Consider the following 26680-nt stretch of genomic DNA (forward strand, 5'->3'; position numbering starts at 1 on the left):
CAAACTTTAATGGACAATATTACTGACAGGTTAAACCTTTTCATACTTTTAGCAGAAGCTTTCATTCCCTCGACTGCAGCAGCCCTGCTTCCCTCGCCAATGTTCTCCGCTAAGATGCTCATGAGGACCCCAACATCCTCCTGACCAAGAGCCATCTACAGGAGCCAGAAAATAGCAATCTTTAGTTTTCTCTCCTGAAAACTCTGATTGGGTCCCATTTTAGATTTTCGATTCAATACTTCCACATTTAAACGTCATGAGAAACTCACGTTCATTGACATAAGTACTCCATTGACCTCCATTCCAGGAATTTTGTTGTACCAAGTGGCAGCCAAATTGCGCTTGACTAAAAGCTGTAGATTTATTGGCTCCAGAATCTCAACATCTAAACGAGCAGCACTGTGCTTCAGATCAATCCTGTAGAAAGAAGGTCAAAATAATAAATCCGAAAAAGAAGAGCCACCTCTGAATCATTCTATAGCACCAAACAAGTCGAGACTACTATTAAACATTTTTGTTAATTGAAATAAAGCTGAAATAAAACATAAATATTGAATTGAAAAACTTTAATGAAAATTATATATGTTGCCTAGGAAATAAATTTAATTATATAAATTAACGTGAATCAATTTAGAGAGTTCTGGGAAAGTTCTTCAGCTTTCTTTACTACCTAGAAAGTTTCAGTTGTGTGAGTTTTACGTCCATGGTCTCCAAAACTGCAGGCAATGGAAAGCCCTCAGCTGCCAGCAGTGAGAAGCTGTTTCCCACAGTAATGAGACCCAGGTCAACCATAAATGCATTATGGGATGTGGAAGACTGAGGGATTATGATAAGGGGGGCCTTCAGTCTGATGTCCATGGCTAGTCTGAAGCTCTTTTGAGCAAAATCCCTCACACTGGAAGCTGCTCTCTCTGCGGCCTGAGCCGTGGCAGCACTGAGAGCCTCTTTAGCTGTCTGGAAGTTATCCACAAACATCTATGGAAGACAACCAACAGTTAGTTGCAGTTTTGTGAGACTTGACATTGCAGTTTAGTAGAAGTGAGGGAAGGTCTTAATGTTACAGTCTGGGATCCACAGTGTTGAAATTTCATGCAGGTATGTTCTTGTGTTTTAAAACGCCTGAATGACAAATTTACAACGAAAAGTTGCAAATTCAGTAGTGGTGAAAATAGCAGCACTTTCTTTATGAGAGAAAGTAGGAAAGCTGATGATTACATTGTCTAGGTATGGCTGGTGAGCTGTTTCGATTAAGCATGTAGAGTATGAAAGTTAGAGCCAATAAAAATCAAGGCATCCATATCGTGCGAAATTCCATCTTACATTTCTGTGATTTCTACTTCAATATGTAGTATGAGTCACGAGCGCACATGCAAATCCACATATTCGCAATCAAGTCATTTAAAAATTCTGTGCCTCATTGCATTCATAAATAATGCTATGGGCTGCATTACCTAAAGTCCACTTCTTTAACAATATCTAACAGTAATATCTCACAGATTAAAAAAAAGAAAAATCATACTAATATTCTCAAGATATCCTATTAAGAGAAACCAGCATTAAATGGATACTCCACCCCAAAACGAAAATGTTTTCATTAATCACTGACCCCCCATGTCATTCCAAACTCATAAAAGCTTAGTTTTTCTTCGGAAGGTAATTTAAGATATTTTGGGACAACTGTCCCATTGACTGCCAAGTAAATTACACTGTCAAGGTCCAGAAAAGTATGAAAGGCATTGTCAGAATAGTTAATCTGCCATCAGTAGGTCAATCTAAATTTTATGTGGTGACGAGAATACTTTTTGTACACAAAGAAAATGAAAATAACAACATTTTTCAACAATTTAGAGCAATTTTGGAGAATATACGCTGAACGCAAGCAAAGTATGCTTTTCTGTGTCAGCCGCACTTTTAATTTTGGGGTTGAGTAACCCTTTAAAGCTGCATTATGTTCTTTCTGCAAACAAAACCACAATTACGTAGTTTAGCAAAACTGACTCAAGATTTCGGAACTATTTCTGAAAAATAAAAGATGGCATGATCCATTAAAGACAAGATCAAACATTTAGGTGATACATAATTCTGTTTGATCCCACTATAGCAGTGCAGAAATTCTAAATTACAATGCTGTAGTAGAAAAATATCAGGTATTGCCGTGATCTTTTGAAAGTCTTTCTTATGGTAATTCAAATTACCTAATTTTATAGGAAAAGCATAACTAAAAAAGCATACCCATTTTAAAAGATGTTATTATATATCAGTGGTGCATATGTAATGTAAGCAATGTTGAAATACTACTGACAATATTAGTGATCGTAAACTTTAAGACTGCTTCTGTTTAGCTTGAATCTAATGGATTGTTCTTGAAGGTTTCCTATAACCTTCCACTGGACCAATGGTTCTCAACCCCTTAAGCCACCCCTACCCCATTGTTCAACAATATCTTACAGTAGGTGGACAACCAGAATGGGTAACACTGCCACATGTACCGCCGCCACATTAACTGCAAGTCAGTCGCGTGTTAAACATTACATAATGGGTCTACATATATATATTTTTTCTTTTATTATTGCATCTTTACAGTTTTTTAATTAATTTCTTTTTAAATATGAGAATAAATACTGGAGGTTTGTTGAGGCCCTAGAGGTCCCTTGTTAAGATCCCTTGTTAAGAGCCACTGCACTAGAAATAAAACAAAAGCAGTCATAAACATTGCTGTGAATGGTGTTAACCTGAATTAATGTTTCCATCTTATTTGAAAAGGTTTAACTGTGTGCACAACAAATGCAGTAGTTTAATGGGGAGAGGACATATTTCAGTGTGTGCAGAGGTGCATTTGAAAATAAGCTGCAAAGCAAAAAACTTTAATGCTGCATGCCCAAACCTGTACCTCATCAGCAGAGGGGTATTGATAGCTAAAAGAGTCCTGAAAAGAGGAAGACACAATTAACGAAAACTATGAGGGGGGGGGGAAGATGCCAGAGCAAAAAGAAAGGGAGAGACTTAAATATCCAGACAAAATACAAACAAAAAAACAGACACTGAGAAATACAGTTTTTTTTAAAATGCTGTCCCTGTTTGTTTTGCAATTACCAGTCATTGGGTTTTACCAACTGGTATACATTTTCAATAACTAAGTAACACAGACAAAATATGAGTAACAATACAATATGAAAGGTAAGTGGATTTACATGAATTCTCACCAATAAAGACGTAAGGAACTTATGCAGGTAGACGATCTGGATACAGCCAAGTCTCAGGACAACTTTCCCATCCACTTTGGAGGTGTCAGTGTATGCTTCACCTTCAGTGGCCCCAGGATACAATGTCATCTTAAAGCTGAACACCTCTTCTCCAACGATTGACACTGCCTGTAGTATTCACAAAAACAGAACTGGAGCACAGAAACCTGCTTGCAAACAAGCCAGAAATAATATGACTGATATCTCACCTTCTTATGGACAGTCTTAGGGTCCACATCAAGAACCACAATGTCACGCAGACGTGCAAAAACGTCTGTTTCTTTGGCCTGGACTACCACAGATGCGTCAATGCCTGTTTCAACACCATCAACATGTTTGGTTGACTTGCAGAAAATTTATATATCACTTTAAGATATGCGGACTTTTAAGGACAGACACTTTCGTTTTTTTTCTACCTTGAACACGGATGTCGGCAATGTTGCTTCTGTCATCGCAAACAGCCACTCTGAAAGAGCCGAGTACGGCAGACAGCTTAAAGTGCACAACACCAGAGTCCTTCGAACCCTTAGACACTAACAAAACATAGAGTCCATTTAAAACACAAACAACACACAATGTGACAATCTAAAAACAGTATTGTCTGCAACATGCATTAACACAAGCAAAACAGACTCTGTTTCAGACCCCTGTTAGTATAAGGCATGTCAAGACCAGTGCAAAGATCAAGAAACATTAGCTACCCAAGAAAAAACCTACAAAGCAGAGACAAAGACAACATGGATGCATGAGCAATATTCAGGGTCTACCCAATAATTTGACATCAAATGAAATACATTTGTTTTCACAGATTTTCAACACAGAAGGCGTATATGTTATTCACACCTGTCTTCCCTGCTGCTGCTCTCTCAGCTCGTCTCTTGGTTTCTCTGTCTTTCAAAGCTGTGAGGTCTTGTGGTATTGCTGAATTCACGTAGTTGATGGTAGACAACAAAGCTTTAGTGTGAAGCAGGAAGTCCAGTGAGGAAAATTCCACCTGTGAATAGAAGTAAATCAATTACTTAATTTTGATTTCTGATAAAACTATATATATATATATATATATATATATATATATATATATATATATATATATATATATATATATATATATATACACTAAAATAAGTTTACAAAAATACATTTTTAACCAAAATACATTTTTTTTTACATTTTTAAATGCAAAAATAGTTAAATAATTTAATGAATAAATATATCGGATAAATATATTGAATGATTAAGTAAACAAATCAATTCTAGGACTACAGCCATAACTTTTTTGGAACTGTAAACTTAAACGTACCTTCAGTGCTTGTTCTGTATTATTAAATATGGTGTGGAAGTTGGGTCCATTAACATCAGCCTGAAGGACAGAAAAAAGCCACGCAGAACAGCACAAATTAAACCATTCAGCTAAAACAACTCATTTAAGAGAGTCCTTTATAGAGTGTTTAATAAGCAAAATGCTCATGTTTACTTTGATGTACTCCACTTTCAACAGATCAGAGCCATGCTTGTCTGAAGAGGTAGTTAGATGAAGTGGCTGATTTTGCGCATCTGAAACACATACACAAGAATGAGAGCAACGGCATCCCTGAAACAACATGAAGTACTTCAAACAACAAAAGCTTGATCACACTTTGTGTGTGTGTGTGTGTGTGCACATGTACCTTTTATCTCGCAGTAGTCCAGGCTGATCTTGCGCAGGTAAGATGTGACGGTGAGATCAAAGGTCCTTATCTTACCCTCTGCACCCAGTTGAGACACATTGAAAGCTAATACGACATCCTCCTGAGCGGCCTGCCTCGTAAGCTCCAACAACACCTACACACACACACATACATGTATATAGACACATATACATCACTTCACACTAAAACACACAATGGTCCACACAAACACGAACAGGAATCATACACAAAATAATTGTCATCAACTGATGGAATGCCGAGTGATTCTTTAATGAAATGTGGGGCTCTTGCGCCCACTGATGACGAATGGTTGTGGCATGGTGTGAGCTATGCAATGAAGAAGAACGTACTGCTTTGACTTCAAACTGAAACTGCACTTCGGTCAGTTCCTCTGAGGATGATCTGAGAGAGTCTTCATCGGCAGCCTTATCACTGGTGTCTTCTTCAGAGTCTGAACACACATGTACAACATAAACTGTGAGATAATCTGTATACGTATATGAATAGTGTCAATTAAAAACAAAAGTGTGGTATTTTTTATTTATTTTTGTCTGAAATTAAGGGTGAGCATCTAGTTGAACTCTGACCTGATTCCACTGTATAGGGGAGAACTGTGGGGTCTAAACCCAAAACCTTTGGCCTGGCATCAGACCGCGACATCCCCAAAACCTTCAGAAGAATACCACCGTTATTATACAAACAACAGGAAATTATATGGTATGTCATTTTTGCACTCCGTTTACTTCCAGTACATATGCAGAAAGAGTTTTTTTATTTTTTTATTTTTTTTTGCATTTTAGTCAATTGGGTAACATTTTTGTAGGAAAGTATTTTTAAGAAAAAAAAAAAAACTTTACTTTTAACTATTTTCTTTCTCATAGTTTTCCAACAAATTTACATTACCGTTCAAAAGATTGGGGTTCGATTTTTTTATGTTTTTGAAAGATGTTGTTTTCACTATGGATACAGTGTAAACAGTAAAGATTTGAAAATATTATAATTTAATTAATGTATTCATAATTTATTCCAGCCATTATTCCAGTTAATCTAATATTCATTCTGATGCAGTGTCAAGAAACATTTCTTATTATCATTCATCAATGATCATATTTCTGTGGGAGCTGTGATATATACATTTTTGAGGATTCTTTGATGAAGAGAAAGTTCAAAAGAACAGCTTTTATTTCAAATAGATATTTTTTGTAACATTATACATGTCGTTACAGTCGTTTTATTAATGTATTGCAGCCTTGCTGAATAAATGTTTTCAGTAAGTACTCAAAAGTAATTTTAAAAACAAAATCTTACTGATCACAAACTTCTGAATGGTAGATATGTATTTATCCTTTAACATTTGGTTGGCAAAGTAAACTAGGAAGGGCTTTTTCTTGCTTGTTGAGGCAGTAAGTTCACTTATAAGACAGCACAGGGCTCGTTGGGTAGAGCGACAGTGATGCTGATTGTTGATAATGTCTTTCCGAAGTGGTGTTATCTGTGGAGACTGAAGCTGCACTGTCACGCTAACAGAGCAACTTCAGGAACGAAATATAAAAGCAAGCAGCACCTCAGACTTAGCACAAAGCGATAAGTACATTGCGATTAGTTTTACAGGCTTGAAATATTCATAGCTTTCAAAAAACAGCCATGACAATAGTATCAAATACCTGTGGCGTCCTACCAGGAAACTACCATTCATGAGTCATGACTTATTAAGTGTGAGAGGAAGCAACACAACAGCCAATACAGAGAGATTGTGTTTCTTTGTGTTTTCTGACCTTTTCTTTGGGGGTGCTAGGGGGGCTCGAGGTAGTCTGAGGGAGAGGAACACTGTCCACCAGCTCCAGAACACCCTGGATCTTCTGATCAGAAATCTTCACATGAAGTAAGGGCAGCTCCCCTGATACTTTGAACCTGGGAATGAACAGACCTTAGTGCATGTATGAGGATTACAGACATGGCAGAGAGCGAGCGCTAACCTGGGCATACGGGAATCTTTGTCCACCATACATTTAGCAAGTTGAAGTGTGATGTCCATCGGCTGCAGGATGTGCTGATGGGTGAAACCTTTAACACGAGCATGTTTCCATTTCTCTCCTTCAAAAAGAGACGCCGTTAAAAATCGGTTGTGCAGACAGTTTAGTCTTTTCCCTGTGTTGCATGGTGTGTACCTGATTTGCTGTAGAGTATCTGGACACTGCGGAGCTCCAAGGAATATCTTTCATAGGCTCTATCCATGATTTCCTCTAGCGATGAGAAACTGGCAGATACCTGCTGATGGCTGGCCTGGTCTACACTGTTCAACTACATGCACATGCATATATTTACAGTCAGACATTATTGACACATTTTACTTTTACATTTTACTTTCCTCCCTCACCTGAAGGTAACCAAAATCAACGATCATGAGGTCTGATTTGCTGTCATAGAATCCAGACTTGGGAAGCAGCAGGTAGGAGGGTTTTAGATCGATCCTCAGGTCCAGCACCTTACGTGTCTCAATAATGTGAGACAAGCCTGGGTTCAGATAAAGACAATGGGGAAGTATTTAAGATGACTACTCGCATACTCTTTCTCAATGTGCCAACATATCTGTGGGGATGATGGGAAATGAGGAGAGGGTTACCACTGGCTGTCTTCTCTTTGATCTCCTCAAGTTTGCTGAGTGTCGCTGAGGTGATGACCTCCAGATCAACTCCCTTTTCTGTCTTAAAGAATTCTGTGATGCTGATGACAGTCAGCTACAGAACAGACAAATGAACAGTAAATATTTGTAAATAATTTTTAATCTAAATGTATAAATATTTATATATTAAAAATGTATATACAATTCTGAATATTGATATAAAAAACTAATGTATTAAGAACAAAATATTAATTAATAATTATAAGAATAAATGGATTATATTTAGAGTAATTATTCAATAATTTAGTTCTTTATAAATAAATATTATATATAAATATTATTTTACTACATTAAATTAAGTACTTTATATGTGTGTGTGTGTGTGTGTGTGTATATATATATTAGTAATAAATACACACAATAGGGAGATAGATTATTATATTATATTTTGTTTATATAATGATATAATTATATTATTATATGAATTGTCAGTTTGAAGTTGTCTTCAGAAGATGCAATTTGATTGCAATATAAATAAATAAATAAAATAAAATGATGAATGTAAAAAAACTGCACTTAATCAAAAACTCCAATGGCTCTCTCTGAAATCAAGGCATAACTACAGTGTGTTTGTGTGTCTCTTACAGCATCATAGATGATCTCTACAGGCTGTGAGTGGACTCTGAGGAGCTGGTCAGCGGTGCTATCCTCTGGATTGAGCTCAAAGAGCACGCTGAGCAGAGAGGAGTCAGAGTCTCCGACTGATGCTATGAGAGATGGCACTTCCCCCTGCTGCTGTAGACCAGTCACGTACCAGTGCTCCAGCTTAGCCTCCACTCTACACAACACACACATTTCCCACAACTGAAGCATATACTTTACATATGGCTATATATATATATATATATGATATATGCAGCTTTTTATTATTATGAAAGTCCGCTGCTCACTAGCTCTGAATACACATATAGATAAAACATGGGTCACAGGAGGGGATGCTCTCGATCAAATTATTTAGGCTAAGCATCAACATTCACAAACCACTGTCCACTGTTATTTTTAACAGAAAAAAACAAGCTAATCATAACTTTATAAGTTGGAAATAGGAAGTTTCCGTTAGCATGTGAAGACAGCAGAGAAGTGCTCTCACTCAACACAGTGGAGCGAATCATTTTGTTATCTTTGTGGTTTATTATTTTGAGTCGTATGGGTCGCGGTAACACATGTCCCTCTCACAATATAGGCTATTGCTTTACAGATCTATTGCTTTGCTGCTCAGAAATATTCACGCAATCATGCAGCACCCATCAGAAGATCTGCACTCCGGTGCGGTTAGTGCTCACATGCACTGATCTATAACTGAACTCTTCAAAAAAAGCCTGGGACTGCTCAATGGAACGATCACACTATTCAAACGAACTAGGCTTTGGGGGTCAAATGTGCTCCAAGACGGTTAAGATTGCTGCAATTAATTGCGGAAAGTAATCGTTGCCCAGCACTAATATTATTTATATTTATATATATATATATATATATATATATATATATATATATATATATATATATATATATATATATATATATATATATATATTTGTTGGCCAATTCTAAGGGTTTCCCTGTATATCTGTATATGTAATTCTGAACATACCTGATGGCCTGTGCTCCTGGTCTCTGTGAGATGGACGTACTGAGGTCAATCATTTGCACTTTGAGGATCTCTGGAACACCAGGTTCCTCTCTGATGGTTACTGAGGTGCTCAACAGTTTAAAATTGACAATCACAGCTACATACTGCACATAAAAACAAATATACAGAAACATTTGAGTATATGTCCAGGATAAACAGGATATGCAGTTTTTTTTTTTTGTTAATGTGAAACATGTTTTGTTAAGGTGTAGTCACATTAATTTCACAGAACAACAGTAATGTGACTCTAACGATACAAGGTAGTACAGAGTATTTTCCACTCACGTGTTTTGGTAAGGCAAGGTTATGAGAGCTACCGCTGTAGCCAATGGCTGTGTAGAGTTTTGTTTTCTCTTCAGGAGTCATGATGGAATCAATATCTGTACAAAGAGTACGTGAACATAAATATGGATGTACATTTAAAATGTGCATTTACTTATAGTTTAGCAATTATTTTAGCGATTAACACTCACTCTCAGGCCCTTTATCTTCCTCTTCCTCTTTCTTCTTCCCTTCTTTCTTGCCAAAAAAGCCGCCGAAGAAGCCTCCTCCACTTTGTTTCTGAGTGGCAGTCTTTTTAGCAACCAGCTTCTGTCCCGACCGAACAACCTGTGAAGAAACAAAGTCCGCTTACTTAGACCAGATGAAAAACATAACACAAGTACAGTATGGTTTCTGTTTTGACACATGTTGTCAAACCTCCATCTGAATCTGCTGTCTGGCCAATAAAATGTTGAACACATCCAGAACTTTCTCCAGCTCCTGAAAGAAAACACAATTAATAAATGTAAAATAGTAAAACATATTTAAGAATGATTAAATAATAAAACTAATTTAATTTCAAAATAGTATATGTTAAAGGTGCAGTAGGAGATCTTGGAAAATGCTAACTTTAGCCTGATAGCAACATAATGGCATTGATGACGTATCCTGTCTGCGCGAACCAGGTGTACAGAGGTATGCAAATAAACATGTTGACAGGCAGGTAGGAAAATCAATCACAATGCTTGGAATTAGCGTTTTGATTGGACGAACATTTCTTGGTCCTACGCCTTCCACAGAATATATAAATACATTTAGATCAATTAACTTAATGATTGCTATCGGGATGTGAAGAGACTTGAGAAAAAAAAAAGAAAAAAAAAATCACCTATTGCACCTTTAATACATTTTTTAAAAATCATTATAAATTATTTCATCATAAAAATGTAAAGGGATAGTTCACCCCAAAAATTAATATTCTGTCAAACTACTCATCCTTATGTCCTTACTACATTTTTGAGAACTGGATGTGTCAGTTGCGATGCTGTCTATGGAGGGTCAAAAAGCTCTCAGATTTCATCAAAAATATCTTCATTTGTATTTTGAAGATGAATGAAGGTCTTAAAACTAATGGGTTTGAAACAAGTGATTTATGAGAGGAATTGTCATTTTTGGGTAACCTATCCCTTTAACAAATTGAATGAACTGGAACTCAGACTTTCTTAGCATTTTGTTTCTTTGTTTAGCAAAGTTGTGCAAAACCTGATAGCCCAATGTATTTAAATGCATTGACGTTATCTGGATAAACTATTAATCTATAGCTCATACCTGGATTTGTTTCTCCGTGTCTTCTCGGACTTTTCCCTGTGTGAGTTTGATTTTGTATGCAGCTTTGTAAGCCTTAAGTGTGTTTCTGTGCTTCTTGATGTTGTTCCAGTTCCACATCTGGTTAAAGTGTCTGATATGCACTTCCAGTATACTGTTGATGCTGTATTTCCACCTGACCGATCAAAGGGGAATTGTTAGAAACACCATGCTCCAATCAATCAGCCATATGAAACATTATCATATGAACACATAATGCACTTACCATTGCCTGGCATTTCTGTGGACTGGAACATCAGGCCTAAACTTTCTATAGGGGGCATTCTTCACCATGCAGTCTATAGATTCCAACAGATCCACCATAGACAGGTACTAGAAACACCCAAAATAAATTACTAATCCCAAACTTTTGAATGGTAGTTTGTGCTTAAGACACATGATGGTGGCCATAATGTTATACCTGTGGCTTGGTCATCTCAATTGCAATGTTCTGAACCTCAAGGTGCAGGTTTGCTTTGGGTGATTTTAGCTCAACTTCAGCATTAGGGTTGATGCACATCCTTGCAGAAGCAAATATGGGTTTGAAAACTGTAAGAAACAAATCAGTTCATCATGATGGATGCAATTATTTAGAACGATAACCCTAAGTTTTTCATAAATCCTTTAACCACCAAAATAATTTCATTATATCTCACTGACAAAAGCTTGTTATATCATATGCATATTAAATGTAGCTGTACTGGCACTCTTACTGACATTTGTGGTTTAACTAGTACATGTAAATATAAGGCTGTTGTAGAAATAGTACACACTGTGATTACTGGAGTTTGTGTGCTATAAGGAGGTGTGTCATGTGTACCGATTGAGATCACATAGCATGTTTAAATAGCACTTGAAATTGAAGCTGTGCCAGGTAAAACACACACACCCAACTAAAGTATGAAACAATAGGGTTTGCAACAGCAAAGGATGATACATCATTATTACTGTTTTTTCTATTTATAATTTAATATGTATTTCTCCTAAGGCTTTCAACATCCATGTTGTTCTTTTTTGTCATTGTGTCTATTCTTTCTATTCAGTTAAGCACGACACCAAAACATACTAACAAAGCTATACTAAACAGCTCCAGGCCAGATAATAATAAAGATACTGTAGCCATCATCTTTCTGTGGATAAGAAAATACAGAATAAGTAATTATACAAAAAATACATACTGTACTGATAGCCTTGCAGCTCCTCATTTTTTGTGCTTACTCCCACTTTCAGCTTGTCCTGCAAAAACCAAAAAATTATTTTGAGATATATTTTAAAATGTACATACATTTAAAATGTACATACACAGTGAGACTGAAATAGTCTGAGAGTTTTTTCTTTTTAATTTTAATTTCCTTTATTTTCAATATTAATTCAGTATGTACTTAAGCCTCTTACAAAAGTGTATTATATCAAACTAGATACAATCTGCAAGGTAATGAAACCCATTTCGAGCTCATTTTAAGATATTTCTACATATTGCTCAACCAGAAATAAACCTATTTAATTACTGACTCGTTAAGATATACAGTAAAAGATGGACCGATCACAGTTTTGATGATAATTAATAGAGTAGGGGTTTTAATATTATTTGGGCAGCACATTCAGGCCTGGACAGATATACAGTAGTAGATCAATAGCATGTACAGAACATTGTTGGTTATGTCTGTTATCTTGATGAGGCAGTCCATGTTGAGCTGAGTGCAAAAACCACTGAGAGCAATTTTCTTTTGCTTCTTTCAAAGTCGAAGAAAGATTAACGTATATAGTGAGAGATTAAAAGATAAAAAAAAGTGCTAGACGCTAAGCAAGCTCAACCATTGCTGCTGTACTTGGTTTTCACAAGCCTCGATGAGAGATAAGTCAAAAGTGTACCCAGAGTCCTCAGACTGACAGTTTAATGATACAGCTTTCAGCAGCAGCCGATTTTACATCAACAAGATCAAAGATTTTTAGTATAGCTGTTTACAAACATAAATGAATAGAAATCAAGCTATAAAATATTAAATACACGTGAACTTTTGTTATCTATCAAATGGTACGGTCCCGGTAATATAATGGCAGGGTTTTGTTCATTAAGGGAGTTTTTTGGGAAAGGGATCACAACTGTTAACATCTGAGCCCTGGAGCTCCAATTTTCCTTTCGTTTATTTGTGCAGTTTTCTTTATTTTCTCTATGTATGGCCAAGTGTACGTTTTAAAATTTTTTAAATCTATAAAGAATTGAACTTTTGCAAATCATGCTTCCTGCATTTATTGGACGAATCCTGACACTTATCAACAATTATTTTCAACTTTTATTATGTATTATCATACATCTTCACTGACTAAAAACATTTTGTACTGCTTGTCGGTAAGCACCTTCAGATCTTCCCACACTTTGTCTGTATGTTCACACACAAACAGAAGCAGATGAGTTGTTTCCTTGCATCTTCAGAGCATAACAGGATAAAAAAAAAATTCAATTTACACTTTCTTCTTGTGTTTTCATCCAAAATGAGTTCATCCAAAAATTATACATCTGTTATGAATTTCTCACCCTCATGTTGCTCCATTACAAAAAAATTGTCATTCATATTCAAAACACAACTGAAAATATTTGAATGAAAACTTTTTTTCTGTCACATATAAACACTGATCAGCACTCATTCATTGAGCACATCAAAAATGGCAAATGGAAGCTCAATCTTACTTACCTGACGTACCTCATTGATTATTGTGCATCAAGCAAATGTGGGTGACCACTGTCACTCACGTTTTTGAAGATAGACATGAATGTGCATGATACAAACCTACATTTTTATAATTCATGACTGAAAACATTTTGTAACATGATTTTGATGTGCAATTTACATGGTAATGAAATGTCTGATTTTAAAATGGGTTTTAAAAGATGACTTTTGAGATTTTATGTTTTCAAGTGATATATAACTTCTGATGATTTCTAAAATGTGATAGAGAAAAAGGCAACGAGGAAGGCTTTTTTTTTTAAACACAGGTCAAAATTTCTTATGTAATGTATATTTCTGAGGGTGCACTCTTGTCATAAATTAATCTATTACTTTTCCTACATAATTTTTAACAAAACATTTTGGTAAAATATATATTTGGGAGTCTTAGACCTTTCCAACGATATATAGCTTGTCAAGATTAGATTAGATTTGATTGTAATATAGTATAGTCAACGTAGGCGTCCTGTATTCAGGACGGGGTGACAGTTAACAGGTTAAAATGATTGCGTCTCTTCAGAAGGCATGGACTAAACCACTTTATTCCTATAGATTACTTTTACCAACGTTTTTATGAAGCTTATTTTTGGTGTAATGGACCTCAGAGGCACAGGAATCTATCACTAAAAATCACTTCATTTGTTTTGAAGATAAACAGAAGACTTATTGGTTTGAATCAACATGAAGGAGAGTAAATGATGACGGATTTGAAACCTTTTTAATATGGTGCACCATTTACAATGCCTGAGGACAACATAGTAGTCTTAAATACTATGAAAAATCTCAATTAAACAACACTTTAGAGCTCGGCTGTTAGAGAAAAAAAAAAGGCACATTACCACTATTTCCCCCCATGAGCCTCTGTAGAAGATTGGGCTGTTCACGTTCCAGTAGGCACAAAAACACTCCAGGCGGCCCAGCTTATGTAGAAGATACATACAGACACGTGTTAGACACACAACCACAGCTGTACTATGAGGTCTTGTTATTATTACGAAAAATAAGATATATTCTCTGGTTGTTTACCTTGTAGATGATCTTGGCTGCTTCGTTCAGAATGCAAGGCTTCCAGTTCTCATCTGCTGTCTATAAGAGAGAAAAACAGAAGACGTGCTGAAAGACCAGAGCATGCAAATACAATTATTTTTACATTTGTTTTGAGAGAGCACCTGCAGGCTGAGTTCTGAAAGAGTCATGCCAATAGCAAAAGGCCTTTGAGGATCTGACACCTGAAGCACAGATGGAAAATGAAGACATATAATCTAATTTCACAAGTCTTTATTAATAAGCAACACATAGGTTCAAAAATACACATAACTCAAGAGCTGCACTGTATGGAGAGTCAACACTTACATCATCCTCATATCTGACATGAATGCTGGTGATTTTGACCTGGAGGTTTTTGATAACTTGTGTAGCTAGTTTCTCAGCAAACGTGTCCTTCTTTTCTTCCTGGTGCTTCTCTGAAATTAAAAATAATTTAGTAAACACAAAGATTTTATCATAACTCTATCCGATTTGTCATTCTAATACCTTATACAATCTAATACTTAAGCAAACATATTTAGTCCAATAAACAGAATAAAGCTATTGAAAATATTGCTCATATTTGCCACGATCACAGTCGTTCACAGCCACCCCGGGCCACCCACCTGCTTTATGTTCATACTTTTTAGATCTCCTAAAGGGTTTTTTACGCTTTTTAAGCTTATGTCCTTTGTCTTACCAAGCGCAGCATTGGGAGAGAGAGAAAAGTTGTTGAGGTAGAAAAGAACTAGTGCAGCAATAAACACACACACTTGGATTAAACAAACATAGAACTGCACCAAAGCACACCAATTAGTGGGGAAGAATAACATTTCTACACATATAGACCCTCACTGCACACTTTTAAATTAAAAAGTCTACTTGAGACGGGCGTGTGAATAGCCTGCTATAGGAATGGGTCTGTACATACCCAGTGGTGGATTCTTACACACATAACTCTCCAGATTAAACACAAACTCTCCAGTCTGAGAGCCTGCCGTCCAGCAGATGCAGCACAAAGCAAACACACATAGCTGTTAGGCAGAGAGATCTGAATGGATGGATGGATGGGTGGGTGGGTTGATTAATGTAGGGATGCACTTTGTTTAAACTGATGTTCTGAAATAATTTTTATACTGACGCCATTGACAGATAAATGGGCGATATAATAAATCTATAAAAAAAAAGTTAAAAAAATAATGAAAAATTGTGAAATATATCTCAATTTAGAACGGTTTTCTATTTTCATATATTTATAAATGGAATTCATTCCTGATGGCAAAGCTGATGACATCACTCCAGTCTTAAGTGTCACATTATCCTTCGATAACATGCTAATATGCTGATTTGGGATTATAGAAAAAAATGATTTATTATGAAATTATGAATTATTCATTGAACTGAAAGAACAGCATTTATTAAAAAATAAATAAAAAATTCAAATGTCCTTACTGTCACTTTAGATCAATTAAATGTATCCTTGCTGATGAATAAAAGAATTAAGTTCTTTCTAAAAAAACAAAAAAGAAAAAGAAAAAAAAAAAGACCCCAAACTTTTGAATAGTACTATAATAGTTTTATTTGAATATCATAACAATATAATGTTAAGTATAAAAGATTGATTATTTATTACGGAATTTCTTTGGTTTTGTGTTTTTTCACAGAGCTTTAATACTGTTACATGCTAACAGCAACTCACTTCAAATGCCCTGTTAAAGAGAAAGTGTTCTTAAAAGTTTAACATGTTTGCCATATTATATTGTTATCCTTTTAAGTTAGTGCTAGAAGACGATCTTAAAACAGGCAAAAACAGCATAGGCTGAGGCAATAAACTGATACAATGCAGATTTAATGTGCAAACTCAAATAAATGGAGGAATGTGTGATGAATGAAGTAGACACAGACTGATTGTGATGTGATGTGATTGGATGGGATTAAATGAAATGATGAACACCCTTTAATAGTTATACTTTCAATAACTGCGTATCGTACAGAGAGCATAAAAATAAAACGGACAAATTTGAATGCAAAAGTTGACTATGTACTAGGTTAAGCAAGCATCACACCCTCCTCATACAAACACACAAAGGGTTTCTCACCTCTGCGTGCAACCAGCTGCAGGGTTTCCTCAATGCGCTGAAGCTCCTTCTGTTTGGCTTCCTGCTGGTAATGCTCTTCTTTAACTGGATCATATTTCATCGCTTTAAACACACAATACACACGCAGTTACTGTAGAGGTAAACAAACATCAAAGATACCATTTATATCATTAACACCTCAGAAGTCTTTAATTGATTACGAATCTGTTTTCACTGCTGCCACTTAAAATTGTGTTTGTCAAACTAAACAGTGGGAGCTCAGTCAACCATGTAATAACAGAAAAGTTATTTACATTGACCATCTCCCACGGTTTGCACTGTGGCTTATAAGTAGCTACAGTCTAATGCTGCTCGTTCAGGCAGACTTAATATTTTCACTGAGGCTTTGTCCTCTGATTTGGAATCCAGTAGTGAAGCTCTATCAGGAAAGACCAGTTCAGACCAATCCATGTGAGAAACAAAAACCTTAATGCCTGCTATTGTATATGCAGCCACTGTTTATTTTTATTCACCAGAGTAATACAAGAGACAGTAATGAAGATTTAAAAAAAACTTGTTATTTCTGATCTATAGAGACCAAAAAGGTCTTTGGAGTTCCTGAGGCAATTCAATCCATTAAGATACATAGTCTATTCCTCACAACCAGAAAGAGCTTTATGGGCAAGTGTGCCAGCACACAGAAGGAGTTTTTCTTGGTATTGAAGCTTTGAGTGCACACATATAAATACAACAAGAGACATAATAATAATAATAATAATAATAATAATAAAGAATAAAAACATGAAAAAGACTTGTGTTACGTCAGAATATAAATATTTTCAAGATTATGCACCTATTTATAGTGTTATAACAATAGTGAATTTACAGGACATTGCACTACAATGGGCATATTAAATAATTCTGAGACAATCCATCTTTACAGAACATCTTTCAGCATTGTTGAATGATAAATGCTTGTGTATATCTCAAAACAGCAACAACTTTTCATTGGCAGGTAGAAGTTAAATGTCTTCATTGCAAGAGACAAACACAAAGAAAAATCATTTTGCCTCATTTTACTTACAGAACATGCATTATACAGAATTGATCAGACTACAAGATAAAGCAGATCCCAAAAGAATGGAAAAAAGTTATTAAGATCAATACCAAATTTGAACAAACACTCTCAAAACTCTTGATTGATACACTGTCAATACAAATAAACACTTGTATGATTAAACATTGTAACCAAAGGTACATATAAAGTGTGCCATAATAATCAAGGATTCAGATACACACAAGAGCAATTTAACGTCCGGGTCCCAAGCCACCACCCTGCAACACACCTTCTACACCTGGCTTACCATTGTAAGGTGAGGAAAATAACTTAGACTCAGCTGCAACATGTAAAAGACAATGTCAGTTGAAGCAGCCCGAGTGATACTGAAAATAGATACTGGATCAAAGAAATTTAGATATTCAATATATTTGTAATTACTGAAAAAAAAAAACATCCTCACATAGCTTTCAAATTGTTCTAAGATAATGCAAGTGTCACTGACTGCTTTTTATTACAGTAATTACTAAAAGCATTATTTATTACAGATGATTAAAATCATATATGTATTATAATAAGTATACAGTATTTGTGACTGATAATTACATTTTCTTTGTTTAATGAAATGTTGCATAATGCAAGACAATACACAATCCTCAGTTAAGAGGCAGGAATACATCTAGCCTATTAGTAAATCATGCAATTAATTTCTAAGAGGACATGTTATAACAATAAATGAAAGCATTTTGCAGACAAATTACTGTAGTAAAGTGCCATGAAATAAATAGCATGGTGATTCCAGCTAGATGTAAAAACAACTTTTACATTAAGAAACATGTCATATTGAGGAAACATAATAAGTAAAAAAAAAATACTATAAGCACTCACTTGCACCTGGAACCACCAGAAGGTATAATCCATCTAATGTAGCCACCACTGCCTCATTGTACAGGTTTTTCCAAGGGATCTTCAGAGTCAGTTTACCTTAAAAGCAGACATTTTCAAATCACTGTGACCATAAGAAATATAAAAGTACTTGAATTACATAAATACAGAAATATATAGAAACATAGAAAACTTGAAAACCTTAAAAAAAATTGTATCTGTTGCATTACAGGTCAAGGTTCATTGGGTAACTTTTGACTAAATATATTTTGATCAAGAACATTTAATAAAGCAAAACAAGCAGATCTTTTCTAAAGGGGTCCTATTATGCTTTCTCACTTCATTAAAAAAACCTTACACTCACTTCCTCTGTGGGTGAAGCTGGATCTTGAATGATAAACGTGAACATAGACGCATTTAAGTAGATCAGGGACAAATTCCCTACATCCAACAGAACAACTCAAACACTTAGGAGTAGAGTTGTTCCGATTCCGATACTAGTATCGGAAATATCTCCGATACCACAACAAATTCTGGCATCGGCATCGGCGAGTACATGAACCCATATACCGATCCGATACCATTTTCTTAAAAAATACCTAGTTATGACCGCAAGCTTTGCCTAACTGCTGCACGGTTCTTCTTCGCTGCTCAAAATGCATTGAAAACACAGGAAGTTGTGCTGTGTTGCCACAAGCAACCCCTGTTTAGAGCAGCGAAGAAGAAATGAAAACGCGTTAGCAGCCCTGATCTATATATGACTGGATCACTCATCACATTCTAAACTGCCAAAAGACAGTGAAGCCGCTTCTATATTATAGATCAGTGGTTAGCAGTATGTCTCTGTAGTACCGGTAGTTACAGACTCTCGAGTATATTCAGTACCGGCAACTGCGTTCAGTCGCTTCCGTGTAAGTCAAAACGCAGGGCTCCAGACAGTAGCCGAATATATACTAGTGTCTGTGAATATTAAACTGCAAAATACTATTTAAATATTACTCCCGCAAAATCTACATCTCTGTGGGTGACTGGCACAGATGCGCGAGAGCTCGCTGTTTTGTAGTCTCTGCTGTGTGTCATGAGGACACGAACGCATAAACCGTCACTTCATGAGAATTTACCGTTTCATTTGAGAATACTGTCATATCATAAACACAGACACTCAAAGATCTTCATGGCAGCCCATTAAAATAAATGTTTGGTTTACATGAGTAAATTGACAATATATAAAGCTACTGTTGTAGCCTACAGTAATAATAATACGTCTCTATAATAATAATAATTATGCCTAGATGGTTGCTTGTTTTTTACTTGTTTTGTTGTAAAGAGATTATCTGATTAATAGATCTTTTTTTATATTCCTAGACTTATTTGTTGCAGTTTTTTTATACAGTTATATTGTAAAACTTAAATACCTTTTTTAGTTTGCGGTGTTAGATTTTTGGCTGCATTTGAAGTTCTTTTTTGCATATGAAAATAAATAATACTGTCAAATTCATGTTAGATAATAAAAATACTGTAATAAATACAGTAGTTCACCATGTATTTGTTCATGTTTTATTGAGGGATCTGTCTGAAGCACACCATAAAAAGAATTCTAGCAATTTACACAGGGCTAGTAGTATATACAGCTGTATATACAGATACACACCCAGGTATCGGATCAGTACTCGGTATCGGCCGATACCCTGAGCCCAGGTATCGGAATCGGTATCGGGAAGAGAAAAAGGGTATCGGAACATCTCTACTTAGGAGACATTCTTGTCTACATCTGCTCCGGCGATGAAACAACGGTGGACTGATGACAGTCACTCAGAGCGGGTCTAGACTGTGCTGAAACGCTACTGTCAATCAAACTATCGTGGGAGGGGCCTGTTTTTTTTTTCTGACGTCACACAGACACGCATCTGAGACCGGCTTAATTTGAGAAAGGGGTAAGGATTTGAGCAAATAAAAAAAATGAATAAAAATAAAAAATACACTGGGTGGATTTTTATTATTTTAGGGTGGTTGTGTTACACACACACAGCCAACACACATTTCAAGTTCAAACAAGTGCATGTAGCAACATATGACCCCTTTAACCAATTACTTTTTACTGCTTGACATCTTGGCACACTGTCTAGCAGAAGTTTTAAGTCATCTGACTGGATCATGTGATAGCATGAACTGATTTCAACAAGCTCCCATTTACTGGCAAATCATCTGTGCTGTGATGTATGCTGAATTACTGAGACAGTACAACTTCACTGAAATCGATTATTCTTACAATAATCTTCTCAATTTAACTAGTCCAAGAGGCCTAAAAGTTTCAGAACAGAGTCATATTGCTTCCACACCCTGCCTAATCTTAAGGTATCTTTTGTGATTATTCACGAACAGAAGTATTTGTTGAAAACTAACTTAAACAAAACCTCAAATCCATTGAGGAAAAACTATGAACTGTGAAAATAGACTTAAATTTACTATTTTAAAATTCATATTACAACAAGCTCTACTACTGCTCAGCTGTCTTTATTACTTTTGGAGTTTGGAGTGTGATCTCTCCAAATCACTTCTAAAATCACTTTTATTTGACTGTTACTGCAAAGTAGAATCAGTCAGCATAATTTCTGTAGAGCCGCACAAAACAGGAAGTCTACTTCAGTCTCCTTGGTTACAAGCTCCCAACACACAAGCCAAAATATTAGAAAACTACACATTTCACACTTTTTCACTGACCGTACACATGCTACAGCTCCCTGCAGCATAACTTTACTGATAAAGTGAAAATTGGGTACTTACCAATTTGACCAGCCTTCACTTTGAAAGGCACATCAAACTCGCTCTAAACAATAAAAATAAATTGGTAAAATGGCTTTGAAATGCAGATTTCAAGAATTCAATATTAGAAATCCCATTTTGTGCACATATACATAGTTAAACTCTGTTTATTACAATTTAGTTGTGGTAACATCAGCAAATCTCATTATTTTAGCACACTCTTGTTTCAGCATATGCTTCAGTGTCTACCACTAACCACAGTGTTACATACACAGCCTTTCCCTCAGCAAGATAAATATAGTTCTGTCTTTTATTGTTTGTGATTTTTTTATTATTGGATTTTTTATTTTAGTATATTCTACATTTTGTGGCATGAAATCATGTTAATAACGAATTCAAATCTATATTAAAATAATAGATAAAATACAATTAAACTTAATATTTTTCCGAAACAAACTTACCAAAGCATTTTCTTTCACCCTCAGATTTTCCAACACCACATTTCCTAAAAAAAAAAAAAAGAATGAAAAGATAAAAGATAAAAACAACTGTATTGTAAATTTTATTTCATCCATGCTACATAATATATATTGCAGATAGTACATGTATTATGTAGTTTCTCTCTCAAAGCCATCCATATAAACATCTGAAACTTTGAAAGCATCACAGATAAGAAATGCTACTATGAAAGGCTTAAACAATTGCATCCTGATATGGCTGGCCACTTTTGACACTGACGATAATTGGATTGGCATCACAGAAAAGAAATAAATGTCAACCAGAGCAGCCTATCTGATGCTGGGATAAAGACGTCACCTTATCAAACTGCATGCTGGCAGAATAATAGGGCACCCATGCTGATCTGGCCAAGGACTGTATAAACCCCTATGGAGTCTGTCACACCTATGAAAGCTGAATGTTCATTATACAAAACACTTTACTCCTCTCCTCCTCTCATGTTAAACAACAGTTGACCATTTCTGCAATGAAATGAAAGTGGTGACAGATCTGTATTATGGCGTAAATCCAAGTGTAACAGATTATCAAAAACGAAAATTGAAGCCAGGGACTTGGTTCTATGCACGGGCTGTTGGTTGAATTTTGAGATGTGGACTTAAAAACTGAAGCAGATGAATGTGCGCTTGCAGAGGCGTGGATTAAGCAGTCCGGCATACATAAAAAAAAAAAGTGACGTGACATTCAGCCAAGTATGGTGACCTATACTCAGAATTTGTGCTCTTCATTTAACCCATCCAAAGTCCACACACACACCGTGAACTCACGCAAATGGGGTTCGGTGCCTTGCACAAGGGCACCTCAGTCGTGGTATAGCCGGCCCGAGACTCAAACCCACAACCTTAGGGTTAGGAGTCAAACTCTCAAACCACTAAGCCATGACTTCTCTTAGTAGAGAAAAGCCTGCAATTTTCACTGTAAGATCAACTGACAAATGTCAAGTTAAGACATTCTGATTATGATAATTTTGAGGTGGAAAAAAAATGAAACATATCAATTGATGATTTGTTCACAGTAGGAGCTATGACATGAATTTAAAATTAGGTAATGAGGTACAGATTAGGTAAATTTTTGTTTCATGACGTATGTTTCTTATAATTCTAATGAACATGGTTTCAAACTATGCTTGGAATTTAGTCGTTCCCGCCTTGACACTTCCTCTAAAGTGATTAAAACAAAACAACAGAATGACAGCAATCTGATATGACTCCTTTTCAAAGGACTCCTTTCAAAGACTATGCTTATGCTAACATTAACTGAGCGAACACACATATTTGTATTTAAACCTGCAAACAATAAAACTACACCACACGATCACAAAGAGAATGAAAGGGTCGTGTTCCCAGCAGTGTTTGTGTATGACCAATGATTTTGTAAACAGTTTATACAATGTAAAACAGTTTACATACTTTAACTCTAAAAAGAAGTCATTAGTGATGACAGGAGTAATAGGGGGATATGGGCCAAAGGGGGTGTTCTGTCCATTTGTCCTACGCTGTCAGATTTTCCTACCTCCCACTAAAACAGTGGGTAGTATAATTCCACAACGAAAAATGCTACTGTAAAGTTATGGTTTATTAACGTCTACACCAACCACAACCCTAATCATACCCTTACAGCACTGCAAATACAGTAATTATGTGTTATATTCGCGGTTGTAGCTAGAAGGCATACAGCGTCAGGAAACCAACAATAAATATTGTTTTCTACCAATTAGATTGCGTTTTTATTAAAGTCTACACCTACCCCAACCCTAAACCTACCCTTACAGTAATCCAGATACATTAAATATCGTTATTTAGCATGAGACAACGGACGCGATATTGATGTGCGCGTGCGCAGTAGACCCAGGTAGGAAAATCTGACAGGGTAGGATAAAATGTCAGGAAAGGGGCGTCAAGATAAATCTGTAGTTACGTAGTGTCCCAGGTTTTTCCAAACATATATGTGAAGTTTAACTTGAACTAAGAATAAACAATAGCCTACTTCTACAGCATTTATTATTCTCAGTTAAAATTAATTTACTAATGCACTATTAAAATCAAAAGTTGTTTGTTAACATTAGTTTAGCACTGTGAACTAACAACAATGAACAGTATGTTTATTTGTAATGTTAATTGTTTGTTCATGTTAACATATTAAATGAAATCTTATTGTAAAATTTTTCCAATATTTTTTTTTATTTGTGAACTGATGTTCTTTTTAACGGTCAACTTAATTCGGGGTCATCGTCATAAAAGCTCTGTAAACACTGCCATAGACACAAAGATATATGCTCACTAAAAACTGATGCATTCATCACGTTTTCAGACCATTTCAAGTTTTATTTTGAGATGACACAATGTAGTGGTATCTACAGAAGCCCCTCACTGCAGAACACAATATTCAGGGGTCGTGGTTGGATCCATATCTAAGGGAAGGAGATGGGTGGGTTTAGAGATCAGGGGTAAAGATGGATAGACGGATAGAGGTTTAGAGGTATGTAAAGTGGGAGGAGTTGGAACTGGATACAACCTCGCCCCCTGGATTTTGTGTTCTGCAGTTAGGACCCTCTTGGCATCTAAGCAGGAGAGTTGTTTGTTTACTTTATAATTAGGCAATAACACCATCATTTTCTTCATTCAGGCCAAGAGCTTGCACGAAAACAAGAGGCGGGATTTATCGCATGAACCAATCACATTCAATCATAATTGATCATATCCAATTATAGCGCGATGGAGGCATTGCCTCCTCTCATGTGACTTTCCCCCATTCATTCTTAATTACCCCCCAGTAGGACCACAACATGCAAAGGGGTCTCTGTTGTAAGTCCATGGACTGAAGGGAGGCAAGCCTCCGCGGTAACTGTACCTGCAGATGTCGCTGTTGGACAGCGTTACTTTATAAAAACTAGTGACTTTTATACTCTTAATGCCATATTTACTAATGCTTGCTATTTATGTTTTTGATATCGATTAATTTGTCATCCAATTTTTTGAGGAGACACTGCCTTCCTTGCCTCTTTGGAGGGAACTCCCCTGATGTAGGTGTGCTTCACTTCACCTTGAGCTTTACTTGAGCACAAAATCAACAAAGCAGAACAAACAGCAGTGTTTGCAATACTGACTGTCCCATCTGCTCAGCTAATTATTGAGAACCATTTTCTGTGTCTTATCTATATTAGACAAATGTCTCATGTAATACTCGTGTAAACGAAAATGTAATGATGATGACTGAAATCCTTTTACACAATAAAAGCGGAAACCCTAAAAATAATACAAATGAACAGTAAAAATAATGGGTGTTTTCATCGCCTCTGAACGGCTCCTTGGGACAAACAACTTGACAGACTGCCGCCAGTCTACAGAAACAGAAACCAATCCAGCACGAGAGACATTAATGGAGACTGCAGTAAATCCACATCTAGCTCGCACTGCACATCGATACAGAACGTTTTGCAGCAGACAACAACCCAGAGCAGAAAACAAGCGTTTCTTTGCACTAATGTAGACGGACAGTTTTGACGAATAAACGCTTACCTCCCCATATGCCAATCTTGAGCTGAGACTTATCCAAGTTTTCCACATAATCTCCTATAAACCTGTTCAACAGATCACTGACTAAAGACTCGAACACCATGGTTAGTCGAGAACGACAGCAACGCTGTCGAAGATAACGCGCTAAAATGCCACAATACGCATTTGATAAGGTTACTTCCCTCCGTAGATGACAGGCGTATACAGCGAGATCGACTCGATCGGTGATCCACTCACACTGTCTAGATCAGGGGTCGCGACGATTACTGTATTATAAACAGGCTGGCTAGTTAAACACCGTATTCATGATTAAGGTGGGGAAATAATTACAACAGAATGTCAGGAGGCCAGTTTAATACCTCATCTGCTACAGTTTTTTTACAATACTTTTTGCGCAAACAACAGAACCTTTTTACAAAACTCTAGACACAAAACTCAAAACAGTCATTATTTGTAACACAGGCAGGCTGTCCAATGTTCAAAACTTTGCATATTGCATTCATATCTTTAAAGAAGCCTTGCGTTTGCAGAAATAAAATATGATAGGAACGTTACTTTAGATCACCCACACACAAGATACCAAGTAGATCATTGTAATAGACTAGAGAGAAAAGTACAGACGCTGGAATCATTAAAAGAAATTTAAAATTATTGAATAATCAACTCACAACAGGTTTAAAAATAGATAAGAAAAAAAATTATGAGAAAAAATTTGATTAGAAAAAAAAATAAGAAAAAAACTACAGTAAAATACATCTTGTGGATTTGGCCACAGGTTTTCATCCACATCATCACTGATGTTTTCATTAGCTAAACATCTTGGAAAAAATCTTCTGGCATGGCAAAAACTGGCCTGACATTGGTCTCCTGTGATGTCATTGCACGATGTCATCTGTGGCCTGGAGAAGCATGACTTGTTTGTGAGGGTGCCTATTGTGAATCTTCCACCTCCATGTGGAGAAAAAATCTTCAGTTGGGTTACAGTAAGGAAAGGGGAGTATGGGGTAAATACAAGGTGATAAACTGTGGATGGGCGTGAAACCATGGTTGCACTTGCTGCCTTTGCTAGGATTTCTGGGCCCAATGCATTGATTTTGCTATGGGGTCCTATCAGAATCACACAGTGGGGGGTGGTCAGGCTGCCCAGCGAACACTGTTCTGGGCCTCTCTCAACCTCTCCTCCATGTCATGGCCAGGTTAAAGCCTGCCTCATCCAAAAATATGACTGGACTTCATCAGCTTCAA

General features: G+C 36.2%; 1 protein-coding gene across 5 annotated transcripts in view; it reads right to left on the reverse strand.

Moving 5' to 3' along the window:
• Window positions 1–25666, reverse strand: part of LOC127961308 (intermembrane lipid transfer protein VPS13C) — a 54553-nt gene extending 28887 nt beyond the window's left edge. For 2 of the 5 annotated variants that reach the window (XM_052560366.1, XM_052560369.1), the window contains exons 1-38: window positions 25439–25664; window positions 21866–21909; window positions 21426–21468; window positions 18645–18740; window positions 16721–16822; window positions 15553–15615; window positions 15248–15316; window positions 14949–15058; window positions 14765–14824; window positions 14622–14681; window positions 14435–14515; window positions 12048–12105; window positions 11291–11418; window positions 11096–11202; window positions 10834–11005; window positions 9943–10005; window positions 9717–9852; window positions 9529–9623; window positions 9205–9347; window positions 8199–8391; window positions 7554–7668; window positions 7308–7444; window positions 7099–7231; window positions 6907–7024; window positions 6706–6841; window positions 5518–5599; window positions 5281–5381; window positions 4910–5063; window positions 4717–4796; window positions 4543–4602; window positions 4086–4236; window positions 3659–3775; window positions 3452–3555; window positions 3204–3371; window positions 2891–2926; window positions 671–975; window positions 270–417; window positions 47–155 (exon numbers count right to left, since the gene is read on the reverse strand). In XM_052560366.1, coding sequence (XP_052416326.1) covers window positions 47–155; window positions 270–417; window positions 671–975; window positions 2891–2926; window positions 3204–3371; window positions 3452–3555; window positions 3659–3775; window positions 4086–4236; window positions 4543–4602; window positions 4717–4796; window positions 4910–5063; window positions 5281–5381; window positions 5518–5599; window positions 6706–6841; window positions 6907–7024; window positions 7099–7231; window positions 7308–7444; window positions 7554–7668; window positions 8199–8391; window positions 9205–9347; window positions 9529–9623; window positions 9717–9852; window positions 9943–10005; window positions 10834–11005; window positions 11096–11202; window positions 11291–11418; window positions 12048–12105; window positions 14435–14515; window positions 14622–14681; window positions 14765–14824; window positions 14949–15058; window positions 15248–15316; window positions 15553–15615; window positions 16721–16822; window positions 18645–18740; window positions 21426–21468; window positions 21866–21909; window positions 25439–25538 — 4177 coding nt within the window. In that variant the 5' untranslated portion in view covers window positions 25539–25664. Of the gene's footprint in view, window positions 1–46; window positions 156–269; window positions 418–670; window positions 976–2890; window positions 2927–3203; window positions 3372–3451; window positions 3556–3658; window positions 3776–4085; window positions 4237–4542; window positions 4603–4716; window positions 4797–4909; window positions 5064–5280; window positions 5382–5517; window positions 5600–6705; window positions 6842–6906; window positions 7025–7098; window positions 7232–7307; window positions 7445–7553; window positions 7669–8198; window positions 8392–9204; window positions 9348–9528; window positions 9624–9716; window positions 9853–9942; window positions 10006–10833; window positions 11006–11095; window positions 11203–11290; window positions 11419–12047; window positions 12106–14434; window positions 14516–14621; window positions 14682–14764; window positions 14825–14948; window positions 15059–15247; window positions 15317–15552; window positions 15616–16720; window positions 16823–18644; window positions 18741–21425; window positions 21469–21865; window positions 21910–25438 lie in introns of all 5 variants that reach the window. The other 3 variants (XM_052560367.1, XM_052560368.1, XM_052560370.1) reach the window with 3 other exon arrangements.
• Between the last annotated feature and the right edge of the window lie 1014 nt (window positions 25667–26680).

This window comes from Carassius gibelio, chromosome B7, assembly GCF_023724105.1.
Source record: "Carassius gibelio isolate Cgi1373 ecotype wild population from Czech Republic chromosome B7, carGib1.2-hapl.c, whole genome shotgun sequence".
Taxonomy (NCBI): domain Eukaryota; kingdom Metazoa; phylum Chordata; class Actinopteri; order Cypriniformes; family Cyprinidae; genus Carassius; species Carassius gibelio.